General features: G+C 52.7%; 12 protein-coding genes across 12 annotated transcripts; 5 read left to right on the plus strand and 7 right to left on the minus strand.

Annotated features, from left to right (window-relative positions):
* Positions 1 to 107: 107 nt before the first annotated feature.
* On the minus strand, positions 108 to 1065 carry BDP81DRAFT_391389 (uncharacterized protein; the record flags this gene model as incomplete). Its single annotated transcript, XM_060587544.1, has 2 exons — positions 108 to 963; positions 1028 to 1065. The coding sequence occupies 2 exons, from the start codon at positions 1063 to 1065 to the stop codon at positions 108 to 110; spliced, it is 894 nt and encodes a 297-aa protein (XP_060449354.1).
* Positions 1066 to 1733: 668 nt separating this feature from the next.
* BDP81DRAFT_285193 (uncharacterized protein) lies at positions 1734 to 2601 on the minus strand (the record flags this gene model as incomplete). The annotated part of the gene is made up of 2 exons (XM_060583022.1): positions 1734 to 2237; positions 2269 to 2601. Coding segments are annotated over 2 exons (837 nt in total), but the record flags the coding sequence as incomplete, so codon positions are not given.
* A 1088-nt stretch (positions 2602 to 3689) lies between these two features.
* Positions 3690 to 5016, minus strand: BDP81DRAFT_167704 (uncharacterized protein). Its single transcript, XM_060582130.1, has 2 exons — positions 4772 to 5016; positions 3690 to 4698 (listed from the first exon to the last, which is right to left on the minus strand). The coding sequence occupies exons 1-2, from the start codon at positions 4795 to 4797 to the stop codon at positions 3828 to 3830; spliced, it is 897 nt and encodes a 298-aa protein (XP_060449356.1). The 5' UTR covers positions 4798 to 5016; the 3' UTR covers positions 3690 to 3827.
* Positions 5017 to 5303: 287 nt separating this feature from the next.
* On the minus strand, positions 5304 to 7912 carry BDP81DRAFT_167694 (peptidase family M3). The gene is made up of 3 exons (XM_060582129.1): positions 5888 to 7912; positions 5573 to 5839; positions 5304 to 5507 (listed from the first exon to the last, which is right to left on the minus strand). The coding sequence occupies exons 1-3, from the start codon at positions 7720 to 7722 to the stop codon at positions 5495 to 5497; spliced, it is 2115 nt and encodes a 704-aa protein (XP_060449357.1). The 5' UTR covers positions 7723 to 7912; the 3' UTR covers positions 5304 to 5494.
* A 997-nt stretch (positions 7913 to 8909) lies between these two features.
* Positions 8910 to 10103, minus strand: BDP81DRAFT_404077 (myosin regulatory light chain cdc4). The gene is made up of 3 exons (XM_060588900.1): positions 9616 to 10103; positions 9285 to 9518; positions 8910 to 9209 (listed from the first exon to the last, which is right to left on the minus strand). The coding sequence occupies exons 1-3, from the start codon at positions 9794 to 9796 to the stop codon at positions 9181 to 9183; spliced, it is 444 nt and encodes a 147-aa protein (XP_060449358.1). The 5' UTR covers positions 9797 to 10103; the 3' UTR covers positions 8910 to 9180.
* A 1318-nt stretch (positions 10104 to 11421) lies between these two features.
* On the minus strand, positions 11422 to 12443 carry BDP81DRAFT_446994 (methyltransferase domain-containing protein; the record flags this gene model as incomplete). Its single annotated transcript, XM_060592133.1, has 2 exons — positions 11422 to 12358; positions 12430 to 12443. 2 exons carry the CDS (start codon positions 12441 to 12443, stop codon positions 11422 to 11424), a joined length of 951 nt encoding a protein of 316 aa, XP_060449359.1.
* Positions 12444 to 13069: 626 nt separating this feature from the next.
* Positions 13070 to 13717, plus strand: BDP81DRAFT_458793 (CoA binding domain-containing protein; the record flags this gene model as incomplete). Its single annotated transcript, XM_060593460.1, has 2 exons — positions 13070 to 13163; positions 13344 to 13717. The coding sequence occupies 2 exons, from the start codon at positions 13070 to 13072 to the stop codon at positions 13715 to 13717; spliced, it is 468 nt and encodes a 155-aa protein (XP_060449360.1).
* A 2727-nt stretch (positions 13718 to 16444) lies between these two features.
* Positions 16445 to 17963, plus strand: BDP81DRAFT_167763 (GPR1/FUN34/YaaH-class plasma membrane protein). The gene is made up of 5 exons (XM_060582131.1): positions 16445 to 16866; positions 16934 to 17023; positions 17086 to 17312; positions 17382 to 17566; positions 17631 to 17963. The coding sequence occupies exons 1-5, from the start codon at positions 16562 to 16564 to the stop codon at positions 17778 to 17780; spliced, it is 957 nt and encodes a 318-aa protein (XP_060449361.1). The 5' UTR covers positions 16445 to 16561; the 3' UTR covers positions 17781 to 17963.
* Positions 17964 to 17985: 22 nt separating this feature from the next.
* BDP81DRAFT_368796 (uncharacterized protein) lies at positions 17986 to 19201 on the minus strand. The gene is made up of 2 exons (XM_060586571.1): positions 19014 to 19201; positions 17986 to 18956 (listed from the first exon to the last, which is right to left on the minus strand). The coding sequence occupies exons 1-2, from the start codon at positions 19049 to 19051 to the stop codon at positions 18146 to 18148; spliced, it is 849 nt and encodes a 282-aa protein (XP_060449362.1). The 5' UTR covers positions 19052 to 19201; the 3' UTR covers positions 17986 to 18145.
* An 854-nt stretch (positions 19202 to 20055) lies between these two features.
* BDP81DRAFT_479308 (Alpha/Beta hydrolase protein) lies at positions 20056 to 21144 on the plus strand (the record flags this gene model as incomplete). The annotated part of the gene is made up of 5 exons (XM_060594886.1): positions 20056 to 20116; positions 20219 to 20371; positions 20432 to 20578; positions 20634 to 20722; positions 20784 to 21144. 5 exons carry the CDS (start codon positions 20056 to 20058, stop codon positions 20964 to 20966), a joined length of 633 nt encoding a protein of 210 aa, XP_060449363.1. The 3' UTR covers positions 20967 to 21144.
* Positions 21145 to 21779: 635 nt separating this feature from the next.
* Positions 21780 to 22977, plus strand: BDP81DRAFT_420656 (uncharacterized protein). The gene has a single exon (XM_060589864.1). It carries the CDS (start codon positions 22199 to 22201, stop codon positions 22712 to 22714), a length of 516 nt encoding a protein of 171 aa, XP_060449364.1. The 5' UTR covers positions 21780 to 22198; the 3' UTR covers positions 22715 to 22977.
* Positions 22978 to 23510: 533 nt separating this feature from the next.
* On the plus strand, positions 23511 to 26355 carry BDP81DRAFT_311220 (uncharacterized protein; the record flags this gene model as incomplete). Its single annotated transcript, XM_060583706.1, has 4 exons — positions 23511 to 23684; positions 23743 to 24036; positions 24086 to 24195; positions 24246 to 26355. 4 exons carry the CDS (start codon positions 23511 to 23513, stop codon positions 26353 to 26355), a joined length of 2688 nt encoding a protein of 895 aa, XP_060449365.1.
* Positions 26356 to 26426: the final 71 nt, after the last annotated feature.

The raw sequence follows: 26426 nt of genomic DNA on the forward strand, positions 1-26426 counted from the left end.
CTGCCATTGCGCCTTTCCTCTATTTCCCACTTCTCTTCCTTTAAAGCAACGCTTGTGTCTGGCTCGTCAAAAGCTTCCTTCTCGTAGCAGTTGCGCCAGGACGTATCTCAGGAGCTGCTTGGAAACTTGGAGTTGACATCATCGAGCGCTTTTCCCGATTGCTCCCAATATTTAGGAAGCTCAGTCATAACATCAAAAGCTAACTCAGGTACGCCACTGAGTAGGTCTTTGAAGCTGGGCATTGCCCGAACCATGCTAATATCGGCGACGCATGTCTGAACAAGCAACTTCCGAATCTTGTCTCCCGGCATGGTATTGGCGAACGCGAACTCAATGACGCCAAAGAGCAGCTGGTATCCAGGGTTGCCAAGTCTTGCGCGCGTCAAAGAGCTATGTAGTCGATGAAGGCAGACTTCTCTCAGCTGAGCAATGTCGTACCGGTCGGCGAAGAGATAAAGCTGCACGTGGTGCATGCAGATTTCTCCAAACAGTTGGTTGGCGACCATGAGGTCGAAGTTGACCTCGAGCTCCTCGTCCTTGTTCCACGGCAATCCGGGCGGTATAGCGTATAATTTTCCGGGTGTGCCTTGGTTGACGAACAACAGCAAATACCGCAGGTATGGCAGTTTTGCGTGTAGTCGGGAATCTGAATTCTGGACGTGTTCGATTAGGGAATCGTACGCCTCCCCTGGGATCAATTTGGCGGCGTCAGACTCTCCAGCCTTTTGAAATTTGTGCGACGTCGGCACGTCGTAGTTTCCGTAGAACGCGAAGTTAATGAAGCTTGTGAAAACTTCTGGCTTCACGTCGTCAATCTCAACAATTCCCTCGAGGGACTCACGCATGTTGTTGGCCAACATGCGGTCGAATATTGGGGACCGAGAGGCTATGAGCTTCTCGTGGATCTGGAATGGCTTTCGGTCTTGACCGATCCGGAAGGTGACCACTCGTGAGGTGAGTACGCTGCGGACGATTAGTTCCATGGTTATGACCTGATTAAACTGCACAAAAACGGAATTTTACGTACCCTTCAAGGTCAGGCATGCCTCTAGCGGAAGAAGCCATTGTAGGAAGTTGATGTCGGGTGGGCACGTCGTTCTGTTAAAGAGCCCCGAACCCGTTCGAGAGTTGCCTGTGGTGGATCCGCGACTCCTGGAGGTGAACTGGGGAAGTCAAATTCTGTATTCATGTAAGGCTTTCTCGAGATAAAGTACCCGCCGCAGAAGATGGATTAGTGGACGGAGGTATCAGTTGATGATGATGATGATGTATTTAACGTCTGGTAACAAAAGGACGTGCCGGGAGGTATCAGGAGGCTCTTGTTGAGAACGGGTTTGAGAGTTTCAGTCCAACCCATCACGTGACCGCAATGAGTTGTCAGATTTGGAATACGCTCGTCTTCATCGAAACGCGGGTTTCGCAATTCTCAAATTTTGAACCTATTGTAGTTCAATTATGAAGTCTCATGGAGTTCTTTGAAAAGCGGAACACCTCGAAAATAGAGATTGCCGCAGTGCGTGTCTTTGCTATGGACCTCTTAGATCTGAGATGCTGCGTTCCCCTAGGCCCTTCCCGCAATAAAAATCTCATTTCCCTTTTGAACTGACCTCACCACTCCAATGCAGCGTCCGCCGGCATGCCACGTTCCATATTTCCTAGACAAGGTCACTTGAATAAAATAGACCGCCCCCGAAATGGTCCCGAGCGTCCGGTGCCCCTCATGCTTGCCTTTGAAGGTCTTTCCAGTAGGTATCAGGTATTTCGAGCAGCAGCTCCACGGCGAAATCCGGGATCTCCTTGATCAAATTTTGGACGGCATCATTGCTCATCGCCCAATTCATGTCTCCGATGAGGTAGTGTAGTAGTACCTTGCGAAGTTCGTCTCGATGTAGTGTGTATGTGTAGAGGAAGCGAAAAACGGAACACACATGAGCAATCAACTCATCATGTCCAGTCGCATTGTAAAACTTTGGGCAAACATCTTCGATGCATGCTTTCTTGAGGTCCTCGATGATATATTTGTCGGCAAGAATGTAAAGCTCTGCAAGTTTCATTGGGTGGTCCAACGAGACCAATCTTTTCGAATCGGCTTCGTCATCGGAATCTTCTGATTCCTCCTTCCTGGGCATAGGATTCTTGCTAGTCGAACTGACTTCACCGATTCTATTATCGCTGAAGTGCTCCTTGCAAAAGTTCAATACTGCGTAGGATTGGCCGTCACTCTCTGCTGACCAGGCCTTGATTCCATGTCCGCAGTGAGTGGATCACCTCGGTTTCTTCTTCGGCGTCTTGTTCTTCCTTCGTGTCTTCTTTTGCATAGTCTTTGTTCTCGGGATAGGAAATGGGGTAGGAGCCGGTATACGCGTAGTCCAAAAGGAGGAGAAATGTGGCAGGCTTGACGTCGTCCCAGATGATTTTGCCCTCGAGAGATTCTTGCATACCCCCAGTAAGTAAGGCTCTGAGAGGCTCCGAGAGGTAAGTCAAGACTCCTTCGTGGAAACGGAACTCTCGCGTCGACTCGCCTCTGCCAACGACGAAAGTGACGATCCGGGAGTCAACAATTCTATTTAATGTTACCAGATATTCAAGCGAACCTGTGATTGCTCTAGGGAAGAGAAATACTTCCTCGTCGATGCCTCTCTTTCGTTTGAGAGACATCGTGGCGGTGTTGACGAAGGTGTGTGGGTGTAGAGGTGAGAGTTGAAGGTTGGACCAGCCGCGAAAAAAAAGCCCGTATTATATAGGAAGAAGAAGCTGAGGAGAGCAGGAAGTCTCGGCTGCCAAATTGCCAGGAAAGAACTGTATTCAGTCTTTCCGTCCTATTCGGTAGAACAGCGACTGCCGGTTACTGAGGTGCAGGAGCGTTGTTCTTCAAGCTCTTCCCGCCATTCATGGGGTTATATGCCCAAAGCATATATGTCTCTATTGTTGCATTCAATATCGTTTGCAAGTTTCATCGACTATTGGGAAGCAAACGATGTCAAATAGCTCTACGGTATCGCACATACCTCTGCGATGAGACACATCTAGATCTGCCTTCTCCAGCATTGCTGTTATATCCCATCAACTGCTAGATAACGTCAGTATAGAGGTACGTACTTTAATAAGGAGAATAGCGAATAATCTAATATTCCGACCCTATTTCCCTTATATCCGCCTATGAATAATCTCAAAATAGGACGAAATTGGAGAAAGACTAGAGATAGACGTAGTGATGCTATCCAGTAACTAGTCAATGGGATAAATCCTATTTTGCGCACCCTAGAGCGAACATGAAACTTTCAAACAGCACCTTTTATTTAGTTACGGCCTGGCAGAAATTACAAAGTGACTGTGCTAGACGGGAAGATGAAGTTTCGATCAACATTTTTAGACTAACTTTACACCTCGGGGGCTGCTTGGTGGTTCATATCTCGTTTTTTCTTAATGGCAATGAACGGTCCGCGGCAATGAGACGGCAGCTCTTTGTCAATGGAGACTAAGGTATGAAAGAGGATAACCTGTTTGATACAACGCAGTCCAGTCACACACCACGCAGACGGACGACACATACTATGAACGTTCTTTAATAATCAGAGTATCTCTTTGAATTCTTTCAGAAGTGAAAGAAAACTATGGTTCCTCTGATTACTGGAAAATGACTCAAAAGTGTCATGAGAACTAGTATGGTGATGTGATGATACCCAAGGCGTGCATCCGAATAACGAATTCACATTGTGCCAGGCCCTCTCCATAGCACAGTCGCAACTGCTCTCCGATAGAATCCTCCTCCAGCAAGTTTCATGGCCTCCAAGGCCACATATATCATCCTTTGATTCGTCCCCTCACTAGAATCGCAGCAAGCGTTGTCTCTTTCCTCTCTCTGGGTGAGCAGACGCGGAATCTTTGAGTGATGAACTGGGTTTGTGATACAGCGGCTTGCGGTTTCTGGGTTCAAGATGCATGGCCATGAAACGATCACACTCAGCCAATGCCTCTCGAACTTCGGGCGAGCGATTGAGAACCTCTGTATAGATCTCGGGAATTTCTTCCAAGACTTTGATAATGCAAGGCAACTTGAAGGCTCTGGGGAACTCAATGCGCAAGTAGTCAATGAGTAGTTCTCGAAATTGGTCATTTGGCAACGTGTTTGGCCAGATGAAGACCATGAGGTCGCAGATGATCTGCGTGAATTCGTGGGTAAACGGATGGCGAAGAAGAATACGACGAAACTTCTTGATGCATGCATCCATTAAGCTGTGAATGCTGTACTGATCGCCCAAGATGTAGACTCGTGCATGCGACATGAAGTACTCTCTCGAGTGAATATGGACAATGTCCAATTCGTCGGATCGCCAGGTGTGAATGAGGCGATGCCAAGCCGGATCAAGGTCCCCTGGTATCTTCTCTCCGCTCTCTGAGTGCCATGCGTAGTAGATTACGCGATGTTGAAGCGACTGAGCCGTTTCGATACTGCGCACTGTCTCCTTCTTCTCATCGGTGATGGTGAAATCCTTGGTGTAGGCGAACTCCATCAACAGAGCGAAAGTATCGGAGTCGACATCAGCCCAGACAACAACGCCCTCCACAGACTCCCTCATACCGTTGGTAACGAGGGCTCGGAGTGGCTTGGAGAGGCGACTAATAACTGCCTGGTGGACATTATGTTCGGCCTTATCTTTGCCGATGATAAACTTGATAATGCGAGACTTGGTAATCCTGTACCATGTTAGCAAATATCTCACCACTAAGCGAAGAAGGGAAAATGAAGTGGCAGTTTGGGTGCGCGTACTCGTAAGTGGTTTTATTCTTAGCCATCGCGAGGCATTTGGTCACAATGACCAGCTTGTTCGGGTAATGAGGAAGCTCAAACTGAGTGAGAAACAGAGTGAGAGATGGGAAAAAGACGATGTTTTGGTGAGACAGGGAAGGGCCGTGAGAGTAGGAACGATCAGAGCCCGAAGAAGGTGTAGAAGAAGAAAGGGTAATCCCGAAAGGCCTGAAATCGGAAGAAGTATGAGTAGACCTTACTTCCCTTCTTCTTTCCGTGACAATTTTTTCAGTAGTATGGTACGGAAGGAGCAACTGGAGGTGAGGGCGTTGTGGGAAGGACCGATCACCTGTGTGTGGTGAGGCGGTCTTCAACGTGACCCAGCCCTCTCTGAATACTCAATTGACGGAGGAGCGAGTATTCGTTCTAGAACTGCAATCCTCAAGCAATCGAGAGCCATCACCTCCCTCGTCTCCAAAAGACATCATGCCGAAGTTTAACAAGCCCCTCCATCAGCATAGACAGGCATATCTCTCCATATCAAGTAACGTCGAGTTAGTGAATGGGCAATCTTTTACATCATCATATCCAGGTCAATCCGACTCACAGGAAGCACTCAGGCTTGACACCGCACGTCCATTCCTCTCACATGGCTCAACAACATTCACTACACAGAACCGAACGTCAAATGCCTTTGAAAGTTATTGTTAATTTTATTTTAGGAGGCGAGCGTCCTGGGGTTGATCACAGTCGCGATCTGGTACTATTAGATACAATTCTGGCGTCGTCTCGTTATCGTGGCATTGCGATCAGGGCCCTTACTGAGGGATGCCCAACTCCTTGTAGAAGGCTTCGGTGCTAGGCTTGCGTCCAAGGAACTGCTCCAGGGTCAACATCTCCTCCTGGCTGCCACCCTTCTCCAAGACGGTGTGTCTGTAGCGGCGGCCCTCCTTGCCGTTCATGGGGTCGGCCTTGAAGACGGAGTAGAACATATCGGTAGAGTAGACCTCGGATGAGAGGTAGCCGTAGTAGCCGGCATCGTAGCCGCCAATCAGGTGGCCGAAGCAGGCTTGTCCGTTGCCCCAGGTGCTGTGTCTGTTAGTATTGTGTGATCTGAGATTGGATGGAGACTCATACCTCTTCTCGCCCTGAGCTTCGGGGCCCTTGATGCCAGCAATCTGGCCGCGAAGCTCGTTGTAGGTCGCCGACAAGTCCAGGTTCTTGATCGCCTCATGGCTCTCAGGGGTGTGAACGGTCATGTCGAAAGTACCGAAGTGGAGCTGACGCAGGTTGAAGAGAGCAGCGTTGACGTGCTTGGTGGAGATCTGCTTCTCGATGAGGTCATCGGGAATCTTCTCGCCAGTTTCGTAGTGTTGAGACAGCGCCTTGATAACACTGGGAGTCCAGCACCAGTTCTCCAACATCTGCGACGGCGCCTCAACGAAGTCTCTGACGGTGCTGGTGCCGTGGAAACGGCTGTATGTGCAGCGGCCGGCAAGGTCGTGGATACCGTGGCCGAGCTCGTGGAAGAGGGTGACTACCTCGTCGTGCTTGAGAAGCGAGGGCTTCTTGGGCGTGGGCTTGCTGAAGTTGCAGACCAGAGCGGTGGCAGGGTATCTGCGCGAGCCGTTGGCTTGCAGGTAACCGGGCTGCAAGTTGAAGTTGGCAGCGTGGCCGTACTTGCCCTGGCGAGGGTGCAAGTCAAGGTATAGGTAGCCGACGAATCCTTCTCCCTCGGAAGCATCGTCCCATACACTGAAAATGATGACATCCTCGTGCCATGCGATATCCTCACCCTTGCCTGTAGGGCTGAGGGCCTTGCGGTCCTCGGGCTTGAGCTCAACAAAGACGAAACCAAGGAGCTCTTCAAAGATCTTGAGCATACCAGCAATCGTCGAAGTAATGGGGAAGTACTCGGCGATCTTGTTCTCGTCGATGCTGTATTCCTTCTCAATCATCAAACGGTCGTAGAACTTGTGGTCCCACAGGTAGTAGTTGCCATCGTTCTCAACGCCGCGGGCGTCGGTGTCAGCCTTCTTGAGCTCCTGGAGGTGCTCGACTTCCTTAGCACCACCGGCGGTGAGGCGAGAGCGAAGATCGCCCAAGAAGTCGTTGACGGTCTTGGTGGTCTTGGCCATCTTGTCCTCGATGCGCAGGGCAGCGTGGTTGGGGTAGCCGAGCATGCGGGCGGCCTCATCACGGAGAATGATGGCCTCCTGGAAGAGGGGAACGTTCTGGTTGCACTTGTTCTCGTTCTGGATGAAGACCTTGCGTCTCGTCTCGGGGTTCTTGGCGAACTTGAGAGTCGGGAAGAGGTCGGGGTACTTGAAGGAAAGCTTGAGCTTGCCCTCGTTCTCGCCAGTGCCCTTCTCAAGACCGTCGAGGACGTCCTCTGAAACACCATCGAGCTCCTCCTTTGAAAACCAGATGCCGCCGTTCTCCTCGTTCAGGTTCTTTGTGAACTCGATCTGGATCTGACTGAGACGCTTCTTGATCTCCTTGAAGCGGTCACGTTGGGGCCCAGCGGGCAGACCCAGACCCATCTTGATGTAGTTCTTGTAGTCCTTCTCCAGCAACCTCAAGCTCTCGGGGTCCAGACCCTCGGCGTCTTTGCGCTGATGGAGAGCCTCAATAAGCTTGTAGACATCCTCCCTCATGTTCACCTCGATCGAGAACTCGTCCATGATGGTATCGGCTTGGGTCGAAGCCTCGCGCAGGGCGGCGTCGCTCGAGACATATTGGTAGAAGCCGAGGATGCGTGTCGACAGCCCGCTCTCGTTCTCGTCTTTGGCGATGGGCTTCATCACATTCTCGAAGGTAACCTTGTCGGCGGGGTAGTCGGCAACGAGCTTGTCGAGAAGCGCGCGAGTCTGGTCGCAGATCTTCTTGGAGTCGCCAACGATGGACTCCTTGGTGCCGGTGAAGACCGGGGGCGCCTGGGGCGGCGACTTGTATTTGTCGGGGACAGTCATGGCGGCGGTCACCAAGGGTCGGTATGTCGATAGAGATGGAGTGGCGACGAGGGGTAGCTGGACTGGTTTGAAGCGCAGCTGTGCAAAGAGAGAAGTAATTCTCGGGACTGCTCTTGGGGCCGCCAGGATGAGAGCTGTGAGGAGAAATATGAGGAAGAAGGTAAGGGAGAGGAGGGGACGCTTGGAGGACGCCACGGCTACTGGACGAAACACGGTTCGATCAGTCAGTGAGTTGGGTGCGTCGAGGCGGGGGAGGGGGAAGGGGAGCAGCTGCAGGACCAGGTCTTGGACACGGGGCAGACGTAGATGGATGCAGGTGGAGGTGTCGATGCCGTAAGTTGGTAGGTGACAGGCGAGGTTAAGCGCGATGGTACATGTAGCTACGCAAAGAGTGGACTGAGAGCGGTGACTTGCAGCAAGCTTCTGGTTTGCGGGACGATTCGTGTGTGTGTAAGTGGATGAAGGTTTACGTTAAATCTGACGAGTACGGAATGCAATGGGGTCCCCTTCTCTCTCACCTTCCAGTTGGAGGTTTCCTTGGCGGGCAGTCGCGGCCTGCCAGGGGAGCTTCCCTCGAGCTCCCGGCGCTACGACGTTCCGGGCTGCGACGACCCACGCTGAAGCAAGCGGGGTCTCAATGATTTACCACCACCACAGGTAGCCAGAGCAATTCTCTCTGCAGCTGCACTTTGTTGCAAGGCTTCTTAGATGTATTCCAAACTGATTTTCTTTTGTTTAGAGAATTTTCAGCAAGTGTAACATCAAAGAACAGAGATTTTTGTGAGCCTTGGGACGATTGAGTTGAAGTATCTCGTTCAACTGGAAACATTCGGTACCGCAATCCTGCAGGTCCAGGATGCAGGCCACATCGCCTGAGGGAAGCGAGCTTACATAAGTCGGCCGCACCACCGGATTGTGCGGGGTCCTTTGTTGCTGGGCAGACGGGCCAAGGCCTGGTGCGACATCATGGCTGAGGCTGATGGATCAACATGGCAGGATCGCGGAGGCCGCAGGATAGCCGTAGAGTTGCACAGATCAGTCCTTCTTATGGAGTCTTTCGTTGCTATGAACATGGTGCAGTGAATGTCGATGCCTTGCCCTCTCGTCCCATCATGCGCTTCGAAGCAGGCACAACCCCTGACCACTCCAGGGACGTCCATATTATGACGGTTTTGCAAGCTCGGTGATGTTGGTATCATGGTATTTATTTCTTTTGTTATCGGTTCTATTTAGTCCCGTACATGTGTCGTGTGGTCCGGAGCAACGCCTTTGAGGAGGCGGGGGTGAACTCCAGAATACCCAAATTCCCTACAATAGCGAACAACGCAATCGCAACGCAAAAGCAAACGCCATTTCCCATCCTGCCAGCCATGCAAGTGTCTCTTTCTCCTCTTTTCGTAAACTGCTTCCGGCTCGTTCCTCTGATCTGTTCGTACAACACTCGCTCGCTGGATGGATCTAGTTGGCGAGGATGGTTCGGACAAGCTCTGTTGCGCGGATGTCAGTAAACACGGTCTTCAGGGCTTGATACGTTTTCAGTATGCTGAAAGATGATGGCTTACCGGTGTAGTTGACCTGGCCAGAGCTGGTGTCGACGGCCTTGAGCAGCTCGTCGACCTCGTCGTCGGACATCTTCTCGCCGAGGTTGGTCAGGATGTACTTGAGCTGACCGACACCGATGAAGCCCGTCATGTCCTTGTCAAAGACCTGGAAACCGCGGCAGTACTCCTCGGGTTCGCCGGGGTCGCGGAAGCCGCCGGGGCGGTTGAGGATGCGCTGGAAGGTCTCGAAGTCGACTGCGCGCGCAAACATCGCTGGTCAGTATCGTGTGTCTCTCTGCCGTTGACATACATCTGTTTTCGATGCGCGGTGTATGCAAGGGACAAAACTCACAGTCGCCGCCGACGTTCTTCTCGAGGTCGCGGATCTCGTTGAGGGTAGGGTTCTGGCCGCAGGCGCGGAGAAGGTCGCCCAAGCTGTCGATGGCGACACGGCCGTTGCCGCGCTTGTCGAACAGGGAGAAGGCCTCCTTGTAGTTGGTAGAAGCCTGAGCGTCGTACTGGTTAGAAGACATTGTGATATGTTTGTGTGGTTGTGTTTTGCGCAAGTGAGAAGGTCGCGATATGGAATAGAGAGCAAGTGACGTTTCGCGGGGCGGTTGTGAAATTATCAAGTTTGGGATGTAAGGTGGGAAAATCGTGAAGAGGAATGGTTGCAGGACGAGGAATGTCGTGATGCAGCCGCAAGTTGAATGGCCCAGTGGCTCGCGCGGGAAAATTGGCGCTGATCTTCTGTCCTTGGCTAGCTGCGCTGGCAGTTGGTATCCGATCCGTTGTTTGGGTTGCTCCTGTTGGCTGGTGGATGGCGCTGCTGCTGCGCTGGTGGTGGTGGTGGTGGTGGTGGTACTGCTGCTGCCGGCGTCGGATGCTGGTAGTACTGCGCTGCTGTGTGTCGCCCTTTGCTGCAAGGTTCGCCATTGAACCAAACCGGCGCTAAGGCTGTTTTTCGTCGGCCATCAAAGGGGTCGAAAGACTCGAAAGGGGGGTAGGGAAGCTGCTGAATGGCTGGATCGATTTCCTTTGTTTACATTCCGGCCGATGGTGGGAGGGGTGCCGCCGACCGCGGGGGGAAAAACACAACAAAAAAAAAGCAACAGAGGGGAGGGGGCCCGGATTGGAGGGATAGAGACTCACCATTTTTGGTCTGTGTGATGTGGTATGTGGTATATACGTGGGGGAGAGAAAGTAAACAACAGGTAAAAAAGTTATTTGCCTTGGGATATCAAAAAGGACGAAAAAAAGACAGAGAAGAGTCGTGAGGATGTTTCCTGGAGGTTGCTGTCTGCCAGTCGAAACACTTTATGCTTGCACTTTCCCTTTTCTTCGTCTCCTTCCCCCAGTCTGTTGTCAGTCGGTCACCACCTTCCGCTATCTGTCATGTACCCTCGGGCTCAGTATTATTTTTATCCAATGCATCGAGTGCACACACACCCAATTGGCCTTGTATTCGAGTGTCATGGGCCATGGGCATTCCCAGTCTCCGTTATTCATGCGTTTTGGGCTGGCGGTGGCAGCAGCGGTGTGCACCGGCACCCAAAACTATCGAGGGCCCCTGGAGGCGGTCTACGGCAGGTACGACTGACTGTACAGATGGGGTGGTGCCTTCCTCATACAAACACAGTGCGTCTCTGCCACACAAGGCCAAAACTCCTGAAACCTGACGGGGCAACCACCGCCGGGGGCTCCTCTTTCCCAATCTTGCCGGGTTGCCACAGCCAATCACGGCTCTCGGATGAGTTGCTGCCCCCTTGCCTTTTTTGCCCAGTCCCAATGTCCACCTGCCCAATGGCCCACGACTCCATCTTCCAATATTCTGTCATGGCTGGAGACTTGCACAAACGCTATCGACATCTTTCATTGCGGTGAGTCGAGATTGTCTAATCCGTACTAACACAATTAGGTACGAAATATATCTTTGCACTAAATTCGAATTGTGCCAAACCACGGATATCAAGACCGTCTAAACTCTCAATCGCACCAAACTTTGCACGTTGCGGTTCGTCCCGAATCTTCAGACTGCCATATCGGGCTCGACCTGCGAGTCAATCCACTTCACCTTCGGCACAAACGGATCCCTTCTCCGTGGTCTCTCTCGATCCCGTCACATCCTCTCTACTCGTACAGACAGAGTCCGAAGCCTTTACTTCCTCTTGGCCAGGATGATGGTCGTTCCCCACACGGCCTCAACCTCGATATCCCGCCACTTATCCCCCGCAGCCTTCCACTCCGGAACCGCCTCCAGCAACCGATCAAACAACAGATCCGCAATATCTCCCTCCGCCCCGCCCTCCGCTCGGCTCTTCACCTCCGGATGCGCGTCTCTCCACCCGCGGTACGCGCTGAAAGTGTGCACATACCCCTCAAACTCGCCCAGCTTCATCACCTTCCGCTGCTGCCACGCCGCTCGCGGATCTTCAGGATCCATTGCCTCCGTGTTCGCCTCAGCCTGAGAAGTCTTCCTGTCCGGGTCGTATACGATGCGCTTCACCTTCTCCCACTCCGACTCGGGAGGCACAACCGCCGCCAGGTTATCCCGCAGGATCTGCCGCCCGGGCTTCTCCCAGTACGGCCCCATCGTCTCCACTCCGCTGCCGGGCGACGACTCCCCTTCCCCGTAACAAAAGTGCATAAAGATATCGTTGACCGCTGGGAACCCGACGAGGATGTTGTCTTTGTATCCCCAAAACGCCAACGTTCCGCCGCTCTTGACCACCCGCGCCAGCTCAGGCCATACCTTGTCGTAGTTGAACCAGTGCGCCGCCTGGCCCGCGACCACGAGGTCTACCGAGGCGTCCGCCACAAAGGATAGATCCTCAGAGCTGGCTTGGCGAAATGTGATTTTCGGGTCCGAGGTTGAGTCTGCTGCCTGCTTCACCATACCCGCACTAGGGTCAATGGCGATGACGCGAGCGAAGCTCGGGCTGAGCTCTCGCGAGATGAGGCCGTGGCCACAGCCCAGGTCCAGCGCCGTGCCGCTTGTCGACTGAGTGTTGTGATACGCCAGCACCGTCCTGAAGAGTGATGCAGGGTAGGATGGGCGGAAGGCCGCATAGCCTGCGGCCGAAAAGGTTGAACGTCTGTCATCACGTGTCAGCTTAAGACCGATGGCATTTGGAATTCTGCTGCCAAGATGAGTTCGCCCACGTACGCAAAAACAGACATCGTTAGCCGTGTACGGAAGGTAAGTTATTACAGTGAAGCTGCAAGGTTGTAGTTGCTAGCCCTTGCGAGATTGGTGGGTTGGTTGATGGTCCAATAAAGACTCAATGATGTGTAATGCATGTAGTCGCACCCGTCTCTTTGACCGAAAAGACGGCGGCCATCCTCCATTTTATTCCCATGCTTCTTTCGGGCGGGATCCTTCCGACGATTCAGGGACCACGGCTATCCGGAACAAGACCGTCAAAGAAAACCTGCTATGATACATTGCCACGAGGGCATTCGAAGGCCTCACAGAATCAATCTCACATATCAAAACCCAAGCCTGACTAAGATTCTAGAATAAGGCAGGTAGTAACCGCGGCTCCGTGGTATGCATGGCAGACTTACAGTGGCAGGTCGCGTCATCAGCCGTGGCCCGCACGCCTCGGCCGCCCCCCTAAAGGGTCCCACTGACGTGCTCGGGGGTCGGAGCTCTCAGCCTGGCCCCTCGAAACTCCATTTCAAGGTCCGAGTCGCCCGCCCGAGGAACCCCTCCATCTCCGTCCTCCTCGCTCTTCAACAACTCCCGTTCCCGCGCCTCGAATACACTTTCCACACCTTGGTCCGTCCCGAAACTAGTGCCCGACATGTCGACCGAAGCTACGGCCCGTCTTTTCTTTTCGCAAAAGTTCATTGCGGTGGTGGGCGCCAGCTCGAACCCTGCCAAGTTTGGCAATAAGAGTACGTTGTTCCCGGCTGCTTATTCCCGTTCAATTGCTTGCCGTGCAGTGCCGTGGTCTAAGCTTGAGGAGCTGTCACTCACTCATTCACACTCACTCTCACTCTCACTCATCGCATCCCCTCAAACCTCTCCAACTTCAAGCCTCACTCAAAGCTATCCTCACTAACATCCGCACACAGTCTTCGCCTGGTACCTATCCCACTCCATCCCCGCAACCCCCATCAACCCGACCGCAAGCACCGTCAACGCTCTCGGAAAAGACCACCCGGCCCTCCCCAACCTCGCCGCCCTGCCCAATCCGAAAGACACCGCCGTGTCCATCATCACCCCGCCGCCCGCGACCCTCAAGGTCCTGCAGGAGGCGAAAGAGCTGGGCGTGCCCGCCGTCTGGCTGCAGCCGGGTACCTTTGACGACGCGGTGCTCGAGTACGCGCGCGGCGAGGGCGGCTTCGAGGCCGTTGTTGCCGGGTTCGGGGGCGGGACTCGCGGCGGGGAGGGGTGGTGTGTCCTTGTTGATGGGGAGAGGGCCATGAATGCTGCGGGGAAGCTTTGATGGGTCAAGATATCAAACTCGTGATATGAATCGCGGACCGTTCTAGAGTACGGAAGTGAAGGCATGCTGAACGAGGGGTTCATGAGATGAGATGCTGTTACGAGATGAATGAATGCTAGTTTCCTCCATAAAGGGTCACCAGCAACCCCAATGCGAGACTATAGAAGCAGACTACACTTGGGTTCTGTTGATCCATGAACTAGACTCTGAGGCCCAGTGAAACCTTCGTTCGTCCTCCATGGATTTCCCATCGTGAGAGATGCCGCGTTGGCGATCCCGTGCCGAGATAGCTCCGTCCTGGTGCCGTCTTTAAAGTTGTGACGGGCGCATTCGCAGCGTTTTTGGACCGGCATTTATACCAGGTCACACCACCCCCCTTCCCCCTCTATCGAAATTCAAATCTCCAACCTTTCTGATGCGCCGACAGGACGATCGCTCTTGGGATCTTGGTTGTCACTTCATCATTCGTGATCGAGTCAAGGGCTGTGCTGCCAAGTCTGGGGTAACGTAGCGCCTAGTGCTGGGGGCCGCATCTGCCGCTTCGCCCTCCCCTCCTTTCCACCTCCCGACGGCGCCTCTCAATTGAGCCTCAAGTGAATCCATCATGACATGTACACTCTGAATCCCAAGCCTATATGCCAAGTCCATTGGGCGGCCGGGTTGCATGAGCACCAACCATCCAACTGTCAAGTCTCGGAGTGTCGAATAGTCTTTCTCAGACCAACTCAACCCATCTTTCAGGTTCAGCATCCCATCTCACTCTGAATCCCAACTAAACTTCCCAATTCCCCTTGTTCATCCTCGCTACCCTTTTCCGTCGTGCCGCAAGTTTATGGAGTAGGCAATACCTCTGAACATGCAATGATGGAACGCACACGCCTCATCCGCTACCCCGATGCTCCCCATCCCCTTGACCCGTCACACCCCCTAGTAAGAAAGCGACAAAGTGTGGTGAGGTGTAGAGCTTTCCCCGCAATACCTCTAGCCCGGGGGCAGTCCCAAGCGTGCCCCACACGAGCTGAAGCTTCCCTTCCCCCCTCATCCGCAAGGCCTCCCCCAAAACTCAAACCAACCAAACCCAGCTTCCCCTTTTCGGAATACTAAACGGACTTACACTCTAGAGTCTCCAGTCTCGACGTGGTAGATCACGGATAGATCACGGATAATGGAGGACCGGGGAGGGACAGCAAACGATGAAGGACGGACGTAATTGCTGGCGCTACTGCAAGACCGGTCAAATAAACTGTTGTGTTCGCTCCCGTCAAGCCAAGGACCTCACGTCCATCTTCCTTATTCCCAGACTACATCCATGTGCCGCTCAATGCCGGGTAGTCCTTATCCAATCCACGCTATTCTGCATACCAGAGTCAGAAAACTTCCGTTCCTCCATGTCGTTCATTCGTCTGCTCGTTGATTCGTTGGTTCGTTTGTGCGGTTCCGCATCCTTACCCCAGCTTTGCCCAGGTCCTCTATTGACGAACCAACTCACCCATTCCCCCCCAAAAGAAGCGCCAGCGGTTTCTCTCCCTTGCCTCCACGCGAGATTGTTCGAGTAAGCCTCAACTGGGGCATGGCAGGTTATTGACTCGGTCAGAGCCTCAGACAACGCGCCCAGAAGAGTCCAACAGTGACGCCTCAAACGCACAATTCTGCATCCGCACGAACCCTTGACGACTCACCAGTGTGATTGTGACATGAGCTCTGGCAGGCGTGGCAGGCGTGGCAGGTCTCGCCGTTTCCTCCTCCCCTCAGCCCCGAATGTGTTCAACTGAGACATTGACGGTTTGACTTTTCCCAGACCGCGTGCTTCACACCCTCAGCTAGGGAAGAGAGAGACAGAGAGAGACGTTGTTGGTCCAAGACAGGACGCAACGCTCCAAGTAAAGCAAGCAAGCACCCTTCTCCTACATATCCCAAGTTCCTTGCCTTTCGCCCCCAGCTTCAACCAAACCATGTCCCAAACCCCCAAACGTGCTGCCATCCAATCCGATAATCTCCCCAATGGACTACCTCCCAGTGTCTCCGGATGGCTACTCGTTCGAACCATGCTCTCGCAGCAGCAGTTCCAACGAATCATCGTCGTAGATCCTGCATCATGCCACCCTCCAGATTGAAGCAACCCATCCCTTGTCCCGAATCCTGGGGTATCCGTCTGCCGGTCGTCCTAGCCCCAAAGTGGGTTCGGTCGATGTGGACTCGTGGAGGAGCCTCCTACCCTATTGCCTTCTCGCCCACTCCTCCTCCTCACGGTCCACGGACGCGTTTGTATCGTCGGTCGTTCTGGTTCAAGAAGATCTACCACCAGATAACCCAGTCGTGGTCCTCGTAAACCCCGGTATTCCATTTGACGTGTGGGTGACCGGGGTTTTGGGGAGGAGGGGGGGCATGTGAAGTGGTGATCGTGGGAAAAGACTATCCTATCCGTCTCAACCGTCCTAGCCCAGTGCCAGCAGGGCTCCCAACTGCCAAGATGGCCCCGGTCGTTTGCTAAACCCCCCCAGTCTTTTCTTTTTTACGTCTTGGAAACGCTCTTTAGGGTGTGTGAGAGAGACAGAGAGAGAACGCCGCAACGCGAGAAAGGACTGAAAGAGATGTGTGTGGAGGACTAGGCCCGTTACGGCCGGCCTGGACCTTTATACATCTAATGACCCAGTCCTCCTCTCGGATGTCTGCGTTCAGTCTTGGTTGTCATTCCTGTCATCTCTTATTTCCTCCGTTCATCCAAAGAACATAGTGTACCATTTGTATCATTATCCCTCTCCTCGAGCTCATCGGTCGGTCAATATCCTTTGATACCTCACTTAATCACTCCCCCTACGAAACACCAGAAACACCACCTTCGCAATGGATAACAAGGAAGATATTCACGAAGTCCGCTCCCACTCCCACCACAACGAGCACCGCCGCCTCTCGGAGCAGCACCAACGCATCGATAGCCACCATCGTCGTGTACCCAATGGGGGCGGCTATAACGAGTACCCAGAGGACGAATACGTGGCGCCCCAGATGAGCCGCGACGACGCCCTCAGGAGGATGAAGACGGCCGGGTCAATCTCCATGTCGCCTGAGTTATTTGAGAAATTGTATCTGTCTCCGCAGAACAACGTCAAGGGGGACCTACGCAGGACCTTTGGTAACCCGACTCCAATGTAAGAGACTATCATGCCTTTGGTGGATGATCATCGGTTCATTGGCATTGACTAACACTTAAAACAGCGCCATTGTTGGATTCCTCATCTCATTGACGCCTCTCGCTTGTGACTTGATGGGTTGGAGGGGAGCAGGCGGAAGCGGTGCGGCAGGCATGTAAGTCATCCTCCAACACCTCTCATCTCACGGTCCTCAGACTCACACCTCATCCTCCACAGCGGCTCATACTTCTTCTTCGGCGGGCTCCTCATGTTCGTAGGCGGTCTTCTCGAATGGGTCCTCGGTAACACTTTCCCCTCCGTCGTCTTCCTCACCTTCTCCTCTTTCTGGTTCACCTTCGGCGCGACCCTCAACCCTTCCTTTGCCGCCTTCTCATCGTACGCTCCCGCGAACGCGACGTCTGGGGCTGAGGGATTGACAACGCAGGGGTTTAATGCTAGCTTCGGTCAGTACTTGCTCATTACCCTTTCCTCATACCACAATAGACTTGAACTGACACAGGTTGTTTGAACAGGCTTCATCACACTCGCCATGGGAATGATCTGCGTCGTCTTCCTCATCTGCTCGCTCCGCACGAACATCGTCTTCTTCGTCATTTTCTTGACGCTCGTTGCTGCTTTCGGGTTGATCACCGCTGCGTACTGGTTCCTTGCCATGGATTACACTAGCAATGCTGCGTACGCCGCAAAACTGCTCCAGGTCAGTCTCTGAAGACGGGGGGTGTTACGAGGTGGAACCTTGTTACTGACATTTTCGCTATCAGGCCGCTGGTGCTTGTGCATTTGTGACTTGTGCCGCTGGCTGGTGGCTCATCTTCGCCATCCTCTTGGCTTCTCTTGACTTCCCTTTGGAGCTTCCCGTTGGAGATCTTAGCAGAGTGATTCGGGGCAAGAGCGAAAAAAGTCAGGTTTGATAATGGGTCCTTGGTAAGAGAGTAAATGTGCCATCGTAGGCAGAGGAACTGGCGCAGGACGGCGAATCCCATTTGACGATGATCTTGTGTCAGCAGTATTACCTGAGCATGCCGAATGACTGACTCCAACGTCTGAAATTAGCTTAAGTATCTCTGAGAAAAAACCATCACGCATGTCACATTCGTGTTAGAACTGCAAACTTGAGTTCCAATCCTTCCATGATGAGAAACTATTCTGATGATCGACTTGTGCATCTCCTTGGTAGAAGACTATCACCTCGACTTGCACTTTGCCAAAAATGCCTCTAATCATCGGATTGATAACAATTCTCGTGTAAAGAAATTGGGGAAATCCGTTGCCCACTTTAATCAAAGAAGAATGCATCCCTTAATTCCTTCCAGTATGACTGGGGTATCCCGCAAAACAGATCGACGGCGAGTTCCGGGGTGCGTTTGACCATATTATTGAAGCCATTGCCACTGAACCACATCATGTTTGCGATGCAGTAATTCATAAACAGCCTCGGTAATCTGTCTCCAGGAAGCGTCTTTTCATAGGTGGAGACGAATCTTGAAACAACGCGCCTCAGCTCCGTTGTTCTGGGGTAATGCACCAAGAAGTGACCAATTTTGTCCAAGCAAAGTTGCTTGAGATCGTCAATGGTGTACTTTTCAGCGAGTAGGTAGAGACTTTGATGTTGTGAGAATATCTCTTCCAGGTGTTCCACACTTCTAGCAGCGTCTTTCAGATTTTCGACGCCGACGAGATTCGGGTGGCTAGCTCCAGCATTGATTTGTTCTCGCCCGGGGTTCGTGTATGGAGAGAAAGCCTGCTTGGCAAAGTGTTGCTGCGAGCCCATGTGAGAATTGGTTGGGATTTTAATGTAATCTCCCAGTGATCTTCGAGACTTTGCGTTGGTCGTGTCTTGCGTCGTCGCTGTTATATTTTGGATATCTGCATCACTCTCGTCATCGATCGCTACTTTTGCGGCCATGGTTGGAAAATCGCGCAGTGAGTAATCACTGCTATTGACCTTGCCCTCATGGGACTCCTGAAAGACTCCTGTAAGAAGTGCGCGTAGGGGAGGCGACAAGGCCGTGAAGCTGGATTCGTAGACGGTGTATTCCTTCTTCTCTGGACCGATAATGAACTTGATGTTCCTGGACTGAATAGCACTTCACCGGATATTAGCAAGGCTGAAGCGAGTCAGAAGGTGCTTGGGTCGTACTTACTCGTCCAAGTCCTCGAATCTTTTCCGTTTGCCAAGCATGGCTGCGGTGCGTGATGTACCTCGATGCTTGATCAGAACCCGCAATGAATTTGGCGAGTAGGAAGCAGGATCAAGAGTTTTATTTCTTGCCTAGAATGTCGGTTGATTCCTGTTGATGCAGGGCACTTGATGAGTGGAAGTTTGCAAGACAAGGGTGGAGCTTGCGCGTCGTTGTCAGTTGAGCGATTGTATGAAATCCGGCTCCTTTTCTTTGGAGCTGCAAAAGGCGGCTCGGCAAGCGCAAGCGACCACAGTAGAGCCGCCTGCCGCTCCTTCCATGGTGGCTTCCATTGAATTAAAATACCGTCAGGTCGACTTTTCATGCAAGGCAGGTACGGTGCCTCAGGTAAGCTAAAGTCCTGAGTCATCAACCCTTTGTCACAGATGATAGACGATACTGGTCACCTCCAAATCCCTCTTCGAAGTCTTATGTCTGATAGAATGAGGTAATCTGCTGTATTCCCCAAGATTTCTAAGTTCCATGCTACGTTGTCTTGACTTGGATAGAAAGAAAACGAGCCCAACTGTTTGTTTGTCTTGGGTACTACGCGTCTCGGAGCAGAAGAGACAAAGAGAGACTAGTAGGCTGCGATTACCTGGTATCGATTGTTTTCGCAAAAGGTACTCCATGAAAGGCTGCATCAAAGCAAAAGTCTTCAGCTCAATGGCAGCTTTCAAGTATGTCCAAGTAAGCATCGTGACCTCTCTAGTACCTCAAAAGATGCAACGCGCCGGCCCGCATAATCCTTCGACTACCGACCACTACCCTGGGCTTAGGTTTGTTTTGCCTCAACTCCTTGCGCAGATGATTACTCAACATAACGACGCCGTACTCGATACTCGGCCGAGAAACTTCGATATCCAAAGCCGATCCAGGTAAACGTCCGTGCCTGGCGTGACATTCCGGCGTTCGGATCTGCCCCACAGATCTACGAACGGTGGAAGCAAACTCCGTTAATCTAGAACGGCGGGGGGAGTGCGTGGCATCGCCGAGAGCCACAAAAATGTCGACGTCTACACATGGCCGGGCTTCCGAAAAGTCAGGAGAGCCCAGTCACGCATCATGTATATAAGTCATCTTTGTCGCCAAGGACTCATAACTCGATAACTCACCACCGACGACATTCGTTCTTGATCGAATTCTCAGCCATGTCTCTCCTCGCCAAGGCCGCCGCCATTGCTTGCACTTTGCCTGCTCTGCCCGTGGAACGACTCTGTCTTATCCTGGAAGCTTGATAACGGTCATTGACCCGCTCATGGAGGCCTTCCCTAACAGCAACTATGAGGATATCGTTTACCCGGCCACGGACGAGTCTGGAAGTGACAGCTAATACTTTGTTGGAGTTCGTGATGACGCTAAGCAGATCATCACATACGCAGAGGCTTGCCCCGAGTCCAAGATCGTCTTGATGGGATACTCCCAGGGCGCCATGGTTCTTGGAGACATCTTGGCTGGCGGTGGTGATGGCAATATTCTTGGCAACTACACTAAGCCTCAGTTCGATGCTCACACTGTTGGTGATCACAGTACGTTTCACCGCAAAATCTGGTCTGGGAATAATCTGCTGACATGGCTGTTCAGTTGCGGCAATCCTGCTGTACGGCAACCCTCGACACATGCCGAACCATACCTACAACGTTGGCAACGCTTCTGCGTTCGGTGCCACCGGCGTTAGTTTCAATCTCGCCAGATCGGCCTCTGAAGCCTGTTTGTAACTGACTCTTTGGACAGAAATACCCTCGGACTGCTGGACAACTTGCTTCCTTCAACGTCTTCGCCGATAGAGTCCATGACTACTGCAACTACCACGACGGAGTGTGCGATGCCAGCGGCAGTAATCTCACTGCTCACATGGCGTATTCTTCGGATTACGATACACAGGCAGTTGCTTGGCTGGAGTCTAAACTCCGCTAAAGAGTGTCCGAGCCGTTGCTGAAATCTCCTCTCTTGGTGCCGCACAGTGGATGCCTAAAAGCTAGCCCTCATTCGCCAAAAAGAAAGAGCCTGTCAGCAGCCGTCAGTATTTCCGATCCTAAGAATACACTGTGATCAGAAATACTTGACTTATTGTAGACAACAAAGAGTCATAGAGGCTAACGTAAATGAACAAAAGGCCAATACGAAATTGTCTACTTTACGGTCCAGGAGTTTTGCCCCCCTTTTCTTTCCTCTAAACGTTCGACCTACACTATAAGCTCGATGGGAGTCCTCCAACCTTAGCCTGACGTGTTCTCTACGGTCTATGATACAGCGTGAATCTTCTGAATGTTGGAATGCCGGGAAGAAAATCCCGCGTGAAAGGAAGGCAGTCCCCAGAAAGCCTCACGTTCCTTCCACTCCTGTACATGGAATCTCCACTTCCCCTACCTTTCTTAAACTGATTCCCCTTTCCTAGATAGGTACCTACCTTTCCCAACCTAACCTTTGAATCAACACGCCGCAGTGTCCCCTCAATTTGATCAGTCGCTAGGCGGCTAGCTTTTGAAAATCTTTTCTTTTCCCTTTCCCTTTGTACCTCCAACTATTCTTAAAGTCCAGCGAGTTCTCAGCGAAACTTTACCTCTGCAATAGCATCAATTTTCACCATGTCTCTAAAGCGCAAGCGTGACATGAGCCGGTTGGCCCCCATTTACCTCGACGCGTCTTGGCCAAGTTAAGCTAACGCGAGACTACAGGATCTTTCGATCCACGACCCTTACGGTCGTCATCGGCAAAGACCAGATCAACCATATCGGTCACGAATCTGCCTTCTTGGCTTTGTCCCCAACTTTCGAGAATTTCGTCAGACGGAGCACAGCTATCACAGTTGGCATTGCCAACGAACGTGTCAACGGAAGAGACTCGTCATCTCTCATGTTCTGGCCTCAGATCGAGCCGGCTACTTTTGTCAACTTGATGGAGTATGCTTACTCCCTCGACTACACAGTGCCTGCTTTGTCCAAATGCAAGCAGAACGGCACCTTCAACGCGATCAAGGAAGAGAATGGAAGCGATAATACACCTAATTTAGCGAGCGATGATGGCGAAGGGAACGTCAATGCACCCGGAGATACGACTCATGCGAGACCCTCAAGAGCGGGGGGTTCCGCGCCGGAGCTGCAAGTACTCGACAGAATACCCAGCAGCCTGAGATATCGTCATTGTACATGTGGATCAGGAGTGTCTCGGAAGATTCGCAGCCTCAGCAGCATACCAGCGCTCAGTACAAGTTCTGCGAGAAGCATTTCCCCATTGCTTCTGAAGCCATCGAGGCGGCAACTGAAGACTGGCTAGAAGACATCAAGCAACAACATCGGAATGGCTATAAGGAAGTCTTCCTTGCACATGCCAAGCTATATCTCGTTGCAAACCAGTTCAAGATTGTCGAACTCAAGAGACTCTGCTTGCACAAACTTCGTCAGAGCCTCTTACATGCTCCAGGCACCGACGAGATGTTGCGAGCCACAGCCGTTACAATTCAGCACGTTTATTCCAATACCACATCCCGAGATGACGATCTCAGAAAGTTGCTATTGCAATTCTGTCTCACCGACATGGAGTGGATGATGAGAGACAAGGATCTGGAACCAGTGCTGGAGAGTGTCCCTGGTTTTGCCATTGATCTGTTTCGCGAGATTCCCCATGACTACTGGAGAGAGCTCAGAGACGGAGGGCCCGCGTGAGAGGTGGTAGCGAGTGCATGGGGACATGGACACGAAGGATGCGTTGACTCAGCCGAGAAAGGTGTAGTCGAGGGTTTCTTGCTGCCCAGACGAGCGAGCCTCTCTTCATTGGGCGGAGCGAGAAAACTGCCAGGCAAAATCGTGCAATCTGAGGATAGAGATTTTTCAGGCTAGGATATCTTGGGAGGAGAAGGTACGCGATTTTGAATCTGTGGGGAGGATTTCTAGAATCCAAGGAAATAATCCAATGCAAACCGTTCTTTGGTCCTCGAGTGAGCTTCTTGGTGCATGTCTCAAGTCCTAACACGAAGTCGACACGGGAGTTCTGAATGACTAACGCAGTGTGGCTGAGGGGGCCTGTCACAAAACCGACAGGGCAGAAATGAGCCACACCCCGCCGGACCCACCAGCTAGCCACGGAAACAGAGGTTGAATGTAAACAAACGCGATCGGAATAGCCAATACGGTTTGGTGTCTGCCGCATCACCACTTCAATCTTTGCTCTTCTCGACTCCGATTGTGTTGCTACTCTCCCGCATTCGACGATTGAAAAACATTGCTCCCCTCGATATCTCCTTTCGACCATTTCTACTCTTCAAAGACCGATGCGACCACAGCTCAACCTCTTGTGACCCGATGCATTCTAGCCGCGAATAATATTTCCTCCCTGCGATCGACGCGTTCGTCCTGTGCACGTCTCTTGCGCAACCTGTCCGCGCTCCGGATCGCGACCAGCCTCACTTTGCACGAACCCCGAGCTTCATAGCTGTTGCAAAGCGCCTAGCTATAGCCCAATATGACCGAGAACCTCGCCTTTGAGGGCTTAGTCCCTAACGAATACTTCACACACGATGGCCGCCTGGGCTCTTTCCATCAAGTCTACCCTGCACCTAAGCGCCGTCAATCAGGCGCGACCAAAGGCGGCAAAAACCTCACATGGCCGCATATGAAGTATCTGTTGCCAGAAGATGTATGTCTGCAATCGCAAGAGCTGGGTCGAGGACGACGCGTGTGCTAACTTGCCGCAGCTCGCGAAAGCAGGTTTCGTCTGGCGGCCGTTCCCCGAAAACCCCGATAACGTCGCATGCTTCCTGTGCAACAAATCTCTCGATGGCTGGGAAGAGGGTGATAAGCCCCTCGAGGAGCACTTGAAGCACTCTCCTGACTGCGGGTGGGCCATTGTCGCGGGCATCGAAGCCAACCTGAACGGTCTGCCATCTGAGGACCCTGCCAGCACTCGAATGATCGCGGCCAGGAAGGCGACTTTCGATGGACGGTGGCCACACGAGGGAAAGAGGGGCTGGAAGAATAAGATCAAACAGGTCAGTCACGGCATTTCGACTAGACCTTCCTCTGCTGACCAGATTGTAGCTCGCCGAAGCAGGATGGAAATACACGCCTTCCCTCGAGTACAACGACATGGCGACCTGCACCTACTGCGAGCTTGCTTTGGACGGTTGGGAACAGAACGACAAGCCCATGTACGTCTCCTGAGTTCTGTTTCCCCAAACATCATCTGACCCAATTATAGGGACGAACACTTCAACCGATCCCCACAGTGTCCGTACTTCGCCTTGGTGAATCAACACGCTTCCACGAGGAAGCCAAAGGGCAAGGCAGCCCGAGGCTCAAAGAACACATCAAGGCTATCCGTACAATCAGTCGCGACATCAGTGTCCGACATCACATCGATAACAGACGTTCCCGCTGAGTTCGACGACAGCGTCTTGACAACGACCTCCACGATGGGCAGCAAGAAGGGCACTCGCGCCAAGAAAACCACAACCGCGGCGAAAGGCAGGAAGACCAAGGCAAAGAAGGACGAGCCTGTCGAAGTAGTTGAGGACGAAGCCATGCCGGAAGATGAACCTATGCCACCATCAAAACCTGCCCGAGGCCGCAAGCGCACGAGCGACGAAGTCGATGATTCAGCGCTCACAGTATCTGAGGCGCCTGCACCAAAGAAGCGCGGAGGACGCGGTCGCCCCAAAGCCGCAGCTGATAGCTCGACAATCGAACAATCACAACAGGACATCAGCATTGGCGATGCGCCGCCACCGGCGAAGGCACCAAAAGGCCGCAAGACTGCGCGCGCGTCTGGGACCAAGGGAACACGGAAAGCCTCGGCAACGTCACAGAGGTCAAACGCGTCGATAGCATCCTTGCGCACTGCTCCCGGCGCATTCCCGGAAGATGATGACGAGATTACCCGGCAGCTTGAGGCTGACCTTGAGCGTCCGCTGACCGACGACGAGGATATCATGCAAGATTCTGATTCCGAACGAAAGAAAGCCCCTGCGCCCAAGGCGAAGTCGAAGAAGAGCCATTCGAGCAAGGAGTCTGCGGTCAGTGAGCCGTCAGATAACCATGAAATGTTTGATGCGGAACCATACGTGGCAGACGAAAACGATGTTGACGACGAATTGAAGCAACTGGAGGCCGAAATGACCATTGATGAGCCTGAGGTGCTAGAAGTTCCCAAGAAGGGGCGCAAGGTCGCAGCCCCCCGTAAGGTGTCTAAGCAGACCAAGGCTCAGAAGGTCAAGGCCGCAAAAGTGGTCGTCGAAGAAGACGAGTTAGCGGTTTCAGCAGAGCCTAGCCGTCCTGAGGAGCCTGCTGATGTTGAAGAGGATGAGATCAGCACTGCCACGGTGATTACGACAAAGCCTGCTCGCGCAAGCACTGGTAGGAAACGCGGTCGCCCCTCGAAGGCATCATTGGCGTCGCGTGCATCCCTGGAAAGCGCTGGCAAGGTTGAAGAGGTAGAGGCTATCGAGCCGCAGGTTGCGGCCGCTGCTGATAAGGTTGAGCCGGAACTTGAAGCCCAGCCTGAGCTTGAAGCTGAGGTCGAGACTGAAGCCGAAGATGCGTCTGCGCGCCAGTCTTTTGCTTCGGCACGGCAAACGCCTGCGCCTGCAGCGCCTCAAGATGAGCCTGAAGAGGAACACGAGGAGCCGGAGGAACCAGAAGAAGAGCTCCCCGATGAACTTGCGGACGAGCCGGAAGAGGAGGAAGAGTCTGAGATGGAGCAAGCAGATGAGCTCGAGCAAGAGCCAGAATCTGAGGCACCTGAGCCCACACCAAGGAGCGCACTGAAGACGAGCTCTCCGCCACCGCTATCATCGCCTGTTCCTACTTCATCTGCTCGCCGCAGTGTGCAACACCAATCAGGGACTCCGCGAATCTCTCCTGCCCAGTCGGCTCGCCAGGCAGCTGTTTCGCCTTCGCCATCTCCTCAGTCCTCAGATGCTGAGAACCAGCCTCCGTCTTCAAGACCCTCCACAACTCAGAAGCGAGTGACACATGCGCCTATTTCATCCACCCCAGCAAGACCAAACTCGCCGACTAAGCGCAAAGCTTTGGCGAGCCTCCAAAGCACTACGCCCTGGAACCCCGTTGACATTGACCTTGTCTTCGGATCCCCCGAGAAGTCGGACAAAAGGAACCCGGTAGACAGGCTTCTTCACAAAGGCACCGAGCTGACAAGCCCCGAGATGCGCATGACGGTGGAGGAGTGGATTCACCACAATGCCAACCAGGCCGAGTCGAAGCTGCGACAAGAGTGTGAGGCTATGGTTAGCAAGTTTGAGAGCGAGGGTAGCAAGGCGATGAATGTCTTGGAGGGGCTGATTGTAGATTGAGTGTTTGCATAGCGTAGTGTCGTTTGGAGCACCATTCAAAGGTTAATGATTGGACTATGATCATGATACAA

Source organism: Colletotrichum phormii, assembly GCF_030913505.1.
Source record: "Colletotrichum phormii strain CBS 102054 chromosome Unknown BDP81scaffold_4, whole genome shotgun sequence".
Taxonomy (NCBI): domain Eukaryota; kingdom Fungi; phylum Ascomycota; class Sordariomycetes; order Glomerellales; family Glomerellaceae; genus Colletotrichum; species Colletotrichum phormii.